This window comes from Humulus lupulus, chromosome 8 (genome assembly GCF_963169125.1).
Source record: "Humulus lupulus chromosome 8, drHumLupu1.1, whole genome shotgun sequence".
NCBI classification, from domain to species: domain Eukaryota; kingdom Viridiplantae; phylum Streptophyta; class Magnoliopsida; order Rosales; family Cannabaceae; genus Humulus; species Humulus lupulus.
Genome location: NC_084800.1, coordinates 9,233,854 through 9,247,897, shown reverse-complemented (window position 1 = coordinate 9,247,897; position 14,044 = coordinate 9,233,854). Strand labels below are relative to the sequence as shown.

Below are 14,044 nucleotides of genomic sequence, written 5' to 3'. Positions count from 1 at the left end.
GCATCAACTGTTATTGAGGAAAAAGAAAGTCAGTGAAGTTAAAAATGATGAAGTGTGGTTTTACGTGGGTAAAACGGAAACCAGATTTGGGAGGTCTGAGTTCGGTTTGATCACAGGCCTAAAGATGAGCGGTGGCCCCTCGACAGCAGAATTGAATACACAATGTGATTCTGATCGGATATTGCGGGACTATTTCAACAATGCGAAAAGGGTGGCCTTCAAAACCCTTTGGCTAGCTTTTGAGGCGTGTGATGTTGAAGATGATGTTTACAAGCTGGGTTTATGTGCTTTTGTTGAAGGCGTTCTGTTGTCACGGTCCGAGGGTGTGTATATTTGGACTGATATGCTGAAGTTAGTTGAAAATGTAGATAACTTCTTCGAGTATCCTTGGGGCCTCCTTTCTTATCAGAAGTTGTTGTCTTCCACAGCTAAAAATATGCAGCAGCTACGGCAAAACTACCTGGATAAGTTGTTGAGCAAGAAAGATAAGAAGAAGAAGAAATCCAAGAAGGAGAAAAAAGTTACTCAACTAGAAGCGAAGTACAATGTGTACGGATATGCACCGGTCCTGCAATATTGGGCGTTTGAGGTCATGCAAGATGTGGGGAAGAAGTATGGGCAGTACAAAGGGAGCAGATTCCCTAGATTGTTGAACTGGAGCATCCCCGTTACTGTTACGAAACATGATGTGAAGCAAACTGATGTGGCACTGCTGTTTGAGAAAAGGGTATGTAAATCTTTCTCTATTTCTCATTGTTGTTCTGATATATTTTGCCTTCAGTATTATTTGCGATATATGTGCGAGTTTTACGCGACATTTGTGCGACAACATTTTTCTTTATGCGATTTACATTATCTGTTTTGCGACATATTTGCGACATTATGCGATGTTTTATTTTGTGATTTATATTTGATTTCTTTTAAAAATATTAGCGACATAATTGCGACTTCTTGCGACATAAATGCGATTTTTATTACTTTGTTGATATTATAATTTTGCAATATTATGCGATGTTTCTTCGAGTTTCTGCGATATTGATTGTTTTCTAATTTTTTGGTTATGCAGATGGTTGTTCTTCAAATCTTGCACCCTCGGAATTGGGAGGTTGAATACTGGAAGTCCAATTGTGAGGGTGAAGTCCCCACGGTGGATATGGGCTCAGATGAGATGGAAGAAACAAAAGCTGGAACACAAGATTCCACTCAATTCGAGACCCAAGCAAAACGGGTGGCGAAATATGTTCAAACTGCGAAAATCATTCCACCATCACCACCGAAAGAACAAATAGAGCCGTCCACATCAGGCACTGTGCCTCCAACCTCAACTCCTGCAGCCAATGACGCCGACTACCTTGGGTTGGCGAAGAGATTGGAGAAGGTCGAAGCCCAACAAATAGCAATTTTGGCTGCACAGAATGAGATGAAGACAACGTTTGAGAGTAGTCAGGCTGAGATGAAGAAGCTTATCATGGATCAACTTGCGACCGTGATAAGTTTGTTACAGAAGCAACCATCACAGCCAGCAGAGGATGAACGTCGTCAGTATAATTCTGGTTCTGAAGACGACATGTACCCTGAAGATTGGGAACCCAACGTAGATGAGGTTCCTTCTACTCCAACGGATGCCATTATTATGGCCATCGGAGATACGCAGTCTCAGGATGTGCAACAGTTGGATGGGCCACTAGCTGGAGTGGAATTTGTGAGGAGGGCAAAACGGAAGCCAGTGTATTTGAAGGACTACACAGCGGGGAAGAAGAAACAACGAACTGGTCCTGTTGAGGTTGATACTTTGAGGCCAGCAGACCCACGACTCTACAAATTTTTCAAAAGGTGGATTACTTACCCAATTGGAAACAATGGAGTATTCCTCCATAAGAATTCTATTTCATATTGCTAAAGATCTGTTGACACCCAATCATAATCCTAACAAGTAGCTCCACTGAACAATCTAGGGGACACTCTGACTACGAGGGCTTCCTCTCACTCTGATTCACCTCCCCTGGGGATTGGCCGCTGGCGGCGTAGAACGCACTAATCCGCGACCTGCAAGTTTTCCGAAACCGAACTGAATAGAATTGTTACTTTCCGCTCGGAGTTGGTTCGTGAAGTTGATGGTGGAGCACGAATGGATCGAAGATTCTGTAAGTACTTGTTTCTTAACTGTTTAATTTAACAGTTTTCTCATTTTGAACAATACATCATTTTATTTGCGATGTTTAGCGATGTATAAGTTGATTGTTTGTTTAAATCGCAATTAAATCGCTTTAAGTCGCTCAGAAAATCGCAAAAATGGTACATTGGGATATGCGCGACGTTTGGCGATGTCTATGCGACATAAAGCGATTTAATTACAGAAATTGTTGTAATGACCCACTACTCTAGACTTTTGGACCATTAACGAAACTATACATACAAATCCTTAATAAAACTTACATTTGCGAAAATACCATAACTTTATTGGAAACTTGTAGAAATAAGAGTTACTTTCATAAAATAAGTAGGATATGGGAACTCATTGTCTTTAAAAACAAAACATAATTTAAAATACAAGAAGTTACATAATAAGTGCGGAAAATACATATAAAGACCATAAAAAAAACAAGACTACATCCTCGAAAATCGAACTCTCGACTCCTTGAATCCATTCACCACCGATACACATTCTCCCAAGCATCCACGAATCTTGCCGCCACTATAGCTATTTTCCTGCACATATAAACAAAAAAGAATAAGCCTAATGCCCAGCAAGAAAAATCTAACACATAGTTCATATACATAAATTTCATAAGAAACATAAAAACTTAACATAACACTTATATCATACACATACTATAATGGTCATTATTACTTGGGGTCCCATAGACTAAATAAGTCATATGCCCATAAGATTAGTGGGGTCCTACTAGCTAAGTAGGTCATATGCCCATAATCTATTTGGGGTCTTGTTAGTCATATAGGTCATATGCCCAAGCCTACAAACATACATATCATAACACTTTATCATAACATAAGAAACATAAGATAACATGTAAAACATATAACATATAAATTTCTATCCTATTTTCCTTACCAAAGTTACCGGGATAAGAGGACAGTGTTGGGACTTTTGGAACACTCCTAAAACCATATATAACAGGGTGAGTAGATTTGAAGAAAAAGAAATGAAAGGAATGGAAGGACTAAACCTTTGAGAAACATACTTACCAAAACCTTTTTGCTTAAGAGCTTAGATTTCCTAACCCAAATAAAAATTAAGGTTAGAGGCTGAGTAGAAGACTATGAGAACTTAAAAGAACAAGTACAGAAATGAACTAGAGTTTTGGGTTACCTTGAAGATTTGTAAGACCAATCTACACCTCAAACCGAAATACTATAAAACCTTACTTCCCCAAGTGTTTGATAAGCTTATGATGATCAAGCTTATGATTCCCCAACCCAAGTGTTTACACTCTCACACTCACTTAGCACTTGCAACCTCTGAACTTAGAGCAAAAGATGAATAATGGCTGGGTACTAGGTCCTATTTATAGAGTTTAGGAATGAAAGGATCTTAATTTGACTTGAATAAAAATAATAGCTTTTTAGGTGAAAATAATTTGAATTATTGTTCAGCAGAGGCTGAAGACTCGTTCAAAAAGATGCTGGACTTATCAAGAGGTTGAATGGCTGAATGGAAAACGATTTCAAAATGTTTCAAAATATACTGAAGGAGGCGATATATCGCCCCCTGTAGGCGATATATCGCCTGGGCTAGTATGCTCGAGGCTGTCGTGCATCGTCTCGTGTTTTCTATATCTACGTGCTGCGATATATCGCCCCCTATAGCTGCGATATATCGGCACACGCTGATTAATTAAACACGATGATAACTCTACAAAATAGAGTTATTTTACCACATTTTATAAGCCAATTGTTGCTTAGTTCTTGAGTTTTTAATTAATTTATCAATTTTTTAAGTAATTTTGAATTTATTAGTTTTATTTTGATTTTATGTATTTTTATTTGTTTTTTGTATTTATTTTGTTTAATTATGTTGTTACTAATTTATGTGTGTTTAATTTCTTTATGTAGGTGTATTTGTTGGGAGCAAATGAAATGTTGATAAAATGTTGGTATAAAGAAATGAAGAAATCAAGCCCAAAATGAAAGGCTCAATCCAATTCTTGACAATGCCATGTCATCAATCCATGTGCTTCTTTCTCCACCATTGGATTTGTAACTATAGGAAAAGATGACAATTTTGAGCATGAATCCATGTGCTTTTTTTTTTAGACCAATAGGAGTGTTATCCTTTACCAAAGAATTTATCTATAAATAGGAGTCTCATTTCACCATTTCAAGCACACCTTCTCTTACACCACTTCTTCCATCTCTCTATTCTCTCCATCTTTTTCTTTTCTTAGATTAGTTTTTATGTATTTTTAGAGGAATAATTTGGAGGTTCCTCCTCCAAATTTTCCTATTTATGTTGTAATTTTTATTTTGTTTTTGATAGTTATGGGTTTCTAATCCACTTAAAATTATTAAGGTGGAGGATGAACCAAGATATAACTATATAGTGTTTATTTTATGTTGACCTCCCAAAATGAGCAATAAGGTTTATGATTTTTCTTCTTCTAAATATTTCTTTCATCTATAATATCATGTATTTTAGATTGTTAGAACATATTTTACTTGGTTCTTAATTATGCAAAAATATAGTATTCTTTGATTAAGATGTGTCATTAAATTGTTCACATCCAATGCTTAGAACAAAAATACTATATTTTGCTTTAGAAATAACATTATTTGATTTTTTTTTTGTAGTTTCATTAAATTGATTCACAACTAATGCTTTGAAGTTATACTATTGAAGTGAAGGAAAATCTATATTTTTGAATTAAAGAGAGCTTAAAGGAAGTATAATGTTTTGGAAAAGGTAATTAGATTGATTTCAATTATCACTAAAAATTGGGAAGTCAACATATTAATAAATATTATTATTTATATTTTGTGGATTCTAAAATCTTAATAATTTTATAAATAACTATTAAAAACAAATCTTTTTAGTTTATTTATTTTAACTTTTTTTTAAGTATTTTCTTTCTTTATTTTTAAACAAAACACATCAATCTTTGGAACTAGGTTAGAAATTTATTTCACTTTGGTAAAAATAGTTTTCTCTTTTGATTTAAGTCAACTCCTTTGGGTTCGACCTCGTGCTTACACGAACACTATTCTATAAATACGATTCGTGCGCTTGCGAGTATAAATATTTAAAACATACCAGTTTTGGGTCCATCAGTGATCGGCACCTTCTTCCATACAGCAACTCATAAGGTGCCATCCTAATCATTGACTGGTAGTTGTTGTTGTACGAGAACTCGATTAGCGACAAGTACTTGTTCCATGATCCTCCGAAATCAAGTACACACGCGCGTAGCATATCCTCTAAAATCTGAATCGTACGCTCGGACTGCCCATCTGTCTGAGGATGGAAAGTTGTACTAAGGCTTAACTTAGTACCCATAGATTGCTGTAAACTTCCCCAAAATCTCGATGTAAACACTGATCCTGTATCTGACACTATTGTCTTGGGGATTCCATGCAACCGTACTATCTCTTGGATATAGATGTCTGCATATTGGTCTGCCGTGTATGAAGTCTTAACAGGCATGAAATGAGCCGACTTGGTTAGTCTATCTATTATTATCCAAGCAGAATCATGCTGCTTATTCGTTGGCAGACCCGTCACGAAGTCCATGCCTATATCGTCCCACTTCCATTCTGGTATGCTAAGCGGTTGCAATAAACCTACAGGCCGCTGATACTCTGCTTTTACTTGCTGGCATACAAGACACTTAGACACAAACTCTGCTGTGTCCTTCTTCATCCCTGGCCACCAATAGATTGCCTTGATGTCATGAGTCATCTTGGTAGACCCTGGATGAACTGAGTACAGGGTGTTGTGCGCTTCTTCTAGAATCGTCTTCTTAATACTTTGATCATTTGGCACGCATACCCGATCCTTATATCTCAATAAGCCTTGGCTAGATATTGAGAAATCGGTATTCTTGCCTTCTCTGACTGCTTCCATATGTGCGGCTAGCGATTCATCATGTCTCTGACCAATCCGTATGTCCTCTAGCAGATTCGATTAGATAGACAAGTTAGCCAGCTTGCCTACAACCACTTCTATTCCGGCACTGATAAGCTCCTGCAGTAGCGGCTTTTCTATTACGGATAAGGCTGCTAAATTCCCATAGCTTTTCCTACTAAGCGCATCGGCAACCACGTTCGCCTTTCCTGGGTGGTATAGGATTTCGCAGTCGTAATCCTTTACTAACTCCAACCACTTGCGCTGCCTCATGTTGAGTTCCTTCTGAGTAAAGAAGTACTTTAAACTTTTGTGGTCCGTATAAATCTCGCACCGTTCTCCGTAAAGATAATGGCGCCAAATTTTTAACGCAAAGACCACCGCTGCCAACTCCATATCGTGAGTTGGATAGCACTGTTCGTACTCCTTTAGCTGTCGTGAGGCGTAGGCTATCACCTTGTCATTTTGCATCAGCACGCAACCCAATCCTTGCTTCGATGCATCGCAGTAGACTACGAATTTATTGTTGGGTGTGGGTACACTGAGTACTGGTGTTGAGCAAAGCTTATCTTTAAGCAACTGGAAGCTTTCTTCACACTTATCGTTCCAGTTAAACTTTTGTTGCTTCCGGGTCAGGTTGGTGAGCGGACTGGCTATCTTAGAAAAGCCCTCTACAAACTTCCTATAATAACCTGCTAACCCTAGAAAGCTTCTTACTTCGGATGCGTTCTTTGGTCTAGGCCAATCCTTCACGGCCTCTACCTTTGATGGGTCTACTGCAACTCCATCTTTCAATATAATGTGCCCGAGGAACGCCACTTGCGAAAGCCAAAACTCGCATTTCTTGAACTTTGCGTAGAGTTGATGCTCCTTCAATCGCGTCAAAATCATCCTCAAATGTTCCTCGTGCTCTACTTCATCCTTGGAGTATATTAAAATGTCGTCGATAAACACAACGACAAAATTATCCAAGTAGTCTTTGAAGACCCATTCATTAAGTCCATAAACGCGGCTGGTGCGTTAGTAAGACCAAAAGACATAACCAATAACTCGTAATGTCCATAACGAGTCCTAAAGGTTGTCTTAGGAATATCTTCTCCCTTTACCTTGAGCTGATGATACCCTGACCGTAAATCGATCTTTGAAAATACAGTCGCGCCTCGGAGTTGATCAAACAAATCGTCGATCCGAGGTAGCGGGTACTTGTTCTTAATCGTTACTTTGTTCAGCTCACGATAGTCTATGCACATCCGCATACTTCTGTCCTTCTTCTTCACGAATAGTACCGAAGGTCCCCATGGTGAATGGCTTGGCCTAATAAAACCCAAGTCTAGGAGTTCTTGTAGCTGCGTCTTTAACTCCTTGAGTTCCGTAGGTGCCATCCGGTATGGTGCCTTAGAGATAAGCTCGGTGCCTGGTACTAATTCTATCGTGAAGTCTATTTCTCGATTTGGCGGCAATCCTGGCAAGACATCGGGAAATACTTCTGGAAATTCTTGTATAACTCGAATATCTCCATCCTTAAGTGATGTCTCCTTCTCCACATTCGTGATGCTGGCTAAGAACGTTTACATCCTTTCTCCATCATTCGTTGAGCTTTGAGAGATGATACTAACGGGGTGCGTAATCCTGAAGCTTGTCCCATGAAGCATTGTCTCTGGCCGTCAGGAGTCTTGAACATCACCTTCTTGCGTTTGCAGTCGATTGTTGCGCCATGCCGTGCTAGCCAATCCATGCCTAGTATTACGTCGAAGTCCTTGATCACTAGATCTATCAGGTCTCCTTCTAGTTCTAGGTCCTCAATCTTGATCGGTACGCCTCGTACTATTCGTGATGATAGAACTACTTTGCCAGAAGGCAACTCGGTTACAAACCTAGTTCTAAATCTTTCGCAAGGTTTGTCTAGTTTTTTTTTTTCTATCATTCCTAACGAGATATACGAGTATATTGCTACCAAATCAAGCGATACTAGAACATATACTATCGAGGATAGGATCTGACCTATAAATGCTTGTTACTAGCATGGGTTCCTCCCTGGGTCAAGGCAAAGACTTTTGGTCTGGAACCATCGCTTAATCCCTCTTCTCCTCACTAACATTCATCTTAACCCTTTTTACTTCTACTGCAGTTTCTAGAACATTTGCATAGGTGGTATTTCCCGTGTTTGCTAGCTTAACCCCTAATTCAGTCACCTTCATAAAGTCGGTTGGAACAAACTTTGGTGCAAACTTAGCTAATCTGTCGAACTGATGAGCATATTCTTTTACCATTAGCGATTACTGCCGAGGTGTAATACTTCTTGTGGAATAGCTCCACAAATATTGTCCATATCATGGTGGCGACATCGTTAGTCTGCTGAACTAAGTCCCACCATATTCTGGCATCCTTCTTGAGTAATGACGAGACGCAGGATATGCGGTCCGCATTACTAAGATTCATGTGCGTCAGAATCGGCTCCACATTCCTTAGCCACTCTTCTGCCTCAAAGGGGTCTGTAGTCCCTTTGAAGTTTGGAGCGTGCTGCTTGCGGAACCTCTCATACACTGGCTCCATGTGTCGGTACTGGATATGGCGCGTAGTTCGTCACTGGCCATCCCCCACATGGACCAACTTGTTGGAGTGATGGGGCCATTTGCTGTGGCTGCGGTTGCGGCTGCGGCGGAGGCTGAGGCTGAGTTTGAGCCTGTTGGCGTTGTTGCTGCAAAAGTTCCTCGACTTGCTGTCGCAGTCTGGCGATCTCCGTAGTGTTGTCAGCTTGTAGTGTCGGCGCGTTGCGGCTAGTAGTAGCACACACTCCTCTTCTGCAAACTGGAGGGGCTTCATTGGTAGCTGGGACGGCGTTGGAGGCGTTTCCGTTGGTGCGTGCAGATCTTTGGAGCGACATCTTCACCAAAAGTTCTAACAGTCGAGAACATGTTAGAACTTACCCTAATAGGCTCTAAGGCAAAACTTATTCTAAAACAAACATATCTCGGACTTATTTATTATGACTTTTTATGAAAATTTATATAAGTCTTTATATATTATTTAGAGTGGGTTTCTATACTTAGAAAAACGTGTCATCTTTATTTTCTAAGTGTGTTTCTAATCATCCTATATGACTTAATTCTCAGGCTCGAAACTTATCTTTGTTCCAAAGTTAACCATATTGAGGGAGGGCTGGGATCAGTAAAATTGTTCCCACTACTATGGCCCCCTAACTCTCAATAAGGAAACTTGGTTCATTGATTTGTATCCACCCTCACCGAACTTAGTCATTATTCATTTTATTTATTATTTATTATGATTGCGAAAATAAAAATCAAACTCATACATGGTAATAAAATAGCATGTTATTCATTTGGAAAAAATAAATTTCACTTATTACAATCATAAAATAAAGAAATAAATTAAACAAACAATGAAAAACTAACTATTCTAAAAATCAGGATCTTCTACATCCGATCCTTCATCTAGCATATCCTCATCTATCTCCTTATAAACATCATTGTCTTGAGCCTCAAAATTTCCTCGGGGAAGATTCAAGAAGATCCTATGTTGTTGTTCATTAGTGAATTGAAACTCTAAATCATAGGTGAACTTAAGTATGAGAGAATAATATCTTAGGGCTACTTGTAAGTCATCATCATTATTTATAGTCTCCCATATTTCTTCTAAGGCTGCTATTACAGGATGGAAATCTTTAAATAGCCTAATTATTAATACATATTGTTTCGTTGATCTTAACATTATTTGCTTAGCCTCTTGAAGGTGACCTATCTCTTGGTGGAACAAGAGCAATCTTCGAGTGGTCCTTTCTAGTGCTCCTACGGTGTTTCTTGGCTCCCTTATTCTTTTTAAGGCCTTAATGGCTCGGATATCTTGGTAGGTTAAAGCTCCGTTCATACTTAACTGAAAACATAAAGACTAAAGTTGTTAGCTATACACATAAGCAAAATAACTATGACTTAAATACTTACTTGGCAGTTAGATTCGGAGCTTTTGAGTGTGTGTATCGAGGAGAACTTCATGTGAAGGAACCGTTGCTCTGATACCAACTGTAATGACCCACTACTCTAGACTTTTGGACCATTAACGAAACTATACATACAAATCCTTAATAAAACTTACATTTGCGAAAATACCATAACTTTATTGGAAACTTGTAGAAATAAGAGTTACTTTCATAAAATAAGTAGGATATGGGATCCCATTGTCTTTAAAAACAAAACATAATTTAAAATACAAGAAGTTACATAATAAGTGCGAAAAATACATATAAAGACCATAAAAAAAACAAGACTACATCCTCGAAAATTGAACTCTCGACTCCTTGAATCCATTCACCACCGATACACATTCTCCCAAGCATCCACGAATCTTACCGCCACTATAGCTATTTTCCTGCACATATAAACAAAAAGGAATGAGCCTAATGCCCAGCAAGGAAAATCTAACACATAGTTCATATACATAAATTTCATAAGAAACATAAAAACTTAACATAACACTTATATCATACACATACTATAATGGCCATTATTACTTGGGGTCCCATAGACTAAACAAGTCATATGCCCATAAGATTAGTGGGGTCCTACTAGCTAAGTAGGTCATATGCCCATAATCTATTTAGGGTCTTGTTAGTCATATGGGTCATATGCCCAAGCCTACAAACATACATATAATAACACTTTATCATAACATAAGAAACATAAGATAACATGTAAAACATATAACATATGAATTTCTATCCTATTTTCCTTACCAAAGTTACCGGGATAAGAGGAAAGCGTTGGGAATTTTGAAACACTCCTAAAACCATATATAACAGGGTGAGTAGATTTGAAGAAAAAGAAATGAAAGGAATGGAAGGACTAAACCTTTGAGAAACATACTTACCAAAACCTTTTTGCTTAAGAGCTTAGATTTCCTAACCCAAATAAAAATTAAGGTTAGAAGCTGAGTAGAAGACTATGAGAACTTAAAAGAACAAGTACAGAAATGAACTAGAGTTTTGGGTTACCTTGAAGACTAGAAAGACCAATCTACACCTCAAACCGAAATACTATAAAACCTTACTTCCCCAAGTGTTTGATAAGCTTATGATGATCAAGCTTATGATTCCCCAACCCAGGTGTTTACACTCTCACACTCACTTAGCACTTGCAGCCTCTGAACTTAGAGCAAAAGATGAATAATGGTTGGGTACTAGGTCCTATTTATAGAGTTTAGGAATGAAAGGATCTTAATTTTACTTGAATAAAAATAATAGCTTTTTAGGTGAAAATAATTTGAATTATTGTTCAGCAGAGGCTGAAGACTCATTCAAAAAGATGCTGGACTTTTCAAGAGGTTGAATGGCTGAATGGAAAACGATTTCAAAATGTTTCAAAATATACTGAAGGAGGCGATATATCGCCCCCTGTAGGCGATATATCGCCTGGGCTAGTATGCCCGAGGCTGTCGTGCATCGTCTCGTGTTTTTCGTATCTACGTGCTACGATATATCGCCCCCTATAGCTGCGATATATCGACACACGCTGATTAATTAAACACAAAATTACACATTTTTAGCTAAGTTTGAATGGAGTAAACAGCCTTGACTAAGCCCTCAACGTATTCAAAGCTGCTGACTGACCTTATAGCATTCAAACTTTTACTCTTATTAAATTTAATCCTCAAAATACTTAATCCTTAATCATCCATACATAACATGTGCTTAAAATCCTATTGGTCCTTATCTAAACCTTATAGTTTAATAAATATTATCCTTAATATCAGTCATATAATCAAACCTTAGGTTAACATTAATATTCTTAAACTATAGGTTAAACTTAGAAAATCTACAAGTACTACTATGAGTGTCCAAATAATTCCCAGTCTGAACCAAAAATCCACAGTTACAAAGATAATGCTATAAATACTATAATACTACCATCTATCTTAGCTAAGTAAAGTTCTTGGATTCTACAATTGTGTTTTATGCGACTTGTTTGTGACATTTGTGTGACTCTTTTGCGATTCGATTCTAACCATTTTTATTTCAAATGCAGCAAATTGATGCCATATTCCACTTGTTGAGAAGAAAGAGGAAGCTCTTCCCTGAGGTGTACACTACGAATTGTGTGGTTCTGGACACATCTGCTCCACAAATATTTTCAATGTACTGGAATTGTCATGATGGTGATAGAAGCACATTTATCTGGGATGAGTCAGTTATTGATTATGTGAGGGGGATGGAGCATCGGCACTTGCCTTGTTGGGAGAACCATGAGTACATCTACTTCACATTGAACCTTCCTGCTGAGAAGCATTGGGTGGCTGTTGAGGTAGATATTGAGAATTGGCAGATTGTTGTATATGACTGTGATATCGGCGCCACGACTGAGGACAATATGAAGTCATATTTGAAGCCTTATACCGAGATATTTGCATCCTTATTGCAGGCTTCTGGTTATTTTAAGACCAACAGTTATGTATTTCCGGTTGAAACAGGTGATCTCAGCCAGGTCCCACCAATGCATTATAAACGAGCTACTCCGGAAGTTGTACCGCAAGCGGAAAGCAGGTAAATGTCTCTTTTTGTATTTATTTTATTTTGTACTCCATTATGAATTACTTTACTAAATTGTTACTAATAATTACCAATATCTTTTTATTTGCAGTGGCGATTGTGGAATATATGCCATTGAATACGTGGAGCACCGAATGTTAGATCGGTCGTTTGAGAAAGTTAACGATGATAACATGCTCACCTTTAGACATAGGTGGTGTGTTGACTTATTTTACCAGAATGTATAATATTTATGACACTATTATATTTACGACACTATTATATATTGTCAGATTAGTAAAATATGTTAGAAATCGTCTTTAATCACTAATTTCGCTTTGAAAATCGCACATTGTCGCACATTTACATCGTCTGAAATCTCATTTATCGCACAAAAATCGCATACAAATCGCATAATTAATCTCCATAGTTTCTGGTGTAAATTTAAAAAAATCGCAAATATATCGCAAAAAAATCGCATAATTAATCTTCATAGATTCCTGATGTGCATTAACTTAGCATCGCAAATATATCGCACAAAATCGCATACTAATCGCAAAAACATCGCCAGCTATCGCAAAATTGGAAGAAAAAAAAAATCTACTTTGACCCTGTTAAAAATTCTACATGGTTCACACATTCCTGTATAAAAAAAAAGGTTAAAAAACTGTAACAGCAACCAGGAATACAACACAAAAATCCAGTCCAAAAATAAGTGCATTACAACTAATATAGATAAGTACACTAATAGAGAAAAGCTTCAAACTCGAGCTTTGCATGTAGCTCTGTTGTGCCCCGAACCACCGCAGTTAGTACAATGGCGAGGTTCCACAACCACTTGACCATTAGACGGGCGACGCTTCGTCGGTCTTCTACCCGCATTGCTCTTCCTAGGCCGACCCACCGGTTTTTTATCCACTGGTACCCCGACTCTCATGTTCTTGATGTGTTCCGGTAGTACCCAATCATCCTCCTCGCCGACAACATTAATTGTTGCATCGTAGGTCTTCTTCCACGTGTCTTTTGTGTAGTACGGGGAGCTAAGTGCGTACAGGCTAGCATTCTGACTAATTGCTACGGCACATGCATGAGGACAAGGGATTTTTAGCAATTGGAACATTCCGCATGTGCATGTTCTCTCGACTAAGTCCACATCTGTAATGCCCTGGGTAGCCAAGACCGTTACACGATGTGTTTATAAAGTGTCAGACTTGCTAACCAAGTCATTTAAATAAAATCGTGTTATTGAAACTATTAAGGAACTAGGGTTGAAAGCGTTTTGGTTTCAAAAGCCACATTTTCATTAAAAAAAACATTGTTTACTTACACGGGATCCCAAAAATATCAGTTTAAAGGCCGTTTACAAAAGTTACAAGGTTCAAATACATTAGCCAGCCATACTAAGGCAAAACGAGCAGTTAGGTAGATCC

The 14,044-nt window shown here is 38.1% G+C and overlaps 1 protein-coding gene across 1 annotated transcript; it reads right to left on the bottom strand.

Annotated features, from left to right (window-relative positions):
* Positions 1-13,374: 13,374 nt before the first annotated feature.
* Positions 13,375-13,734, bottom strand: LOC133794980 (uncharacterized). Its single transcript, XM_062232432.1, has one exon. The coding sequence runs from the start codon at positions 13,732-13,734 to the stop codon at positions 13,375-13,377; it is 360 nt and encodes a 119-aa protein (XP_062088416.1).
* Between the last annotated feature and the right edge of the window lie 310 nt (positions 13,735-14,044).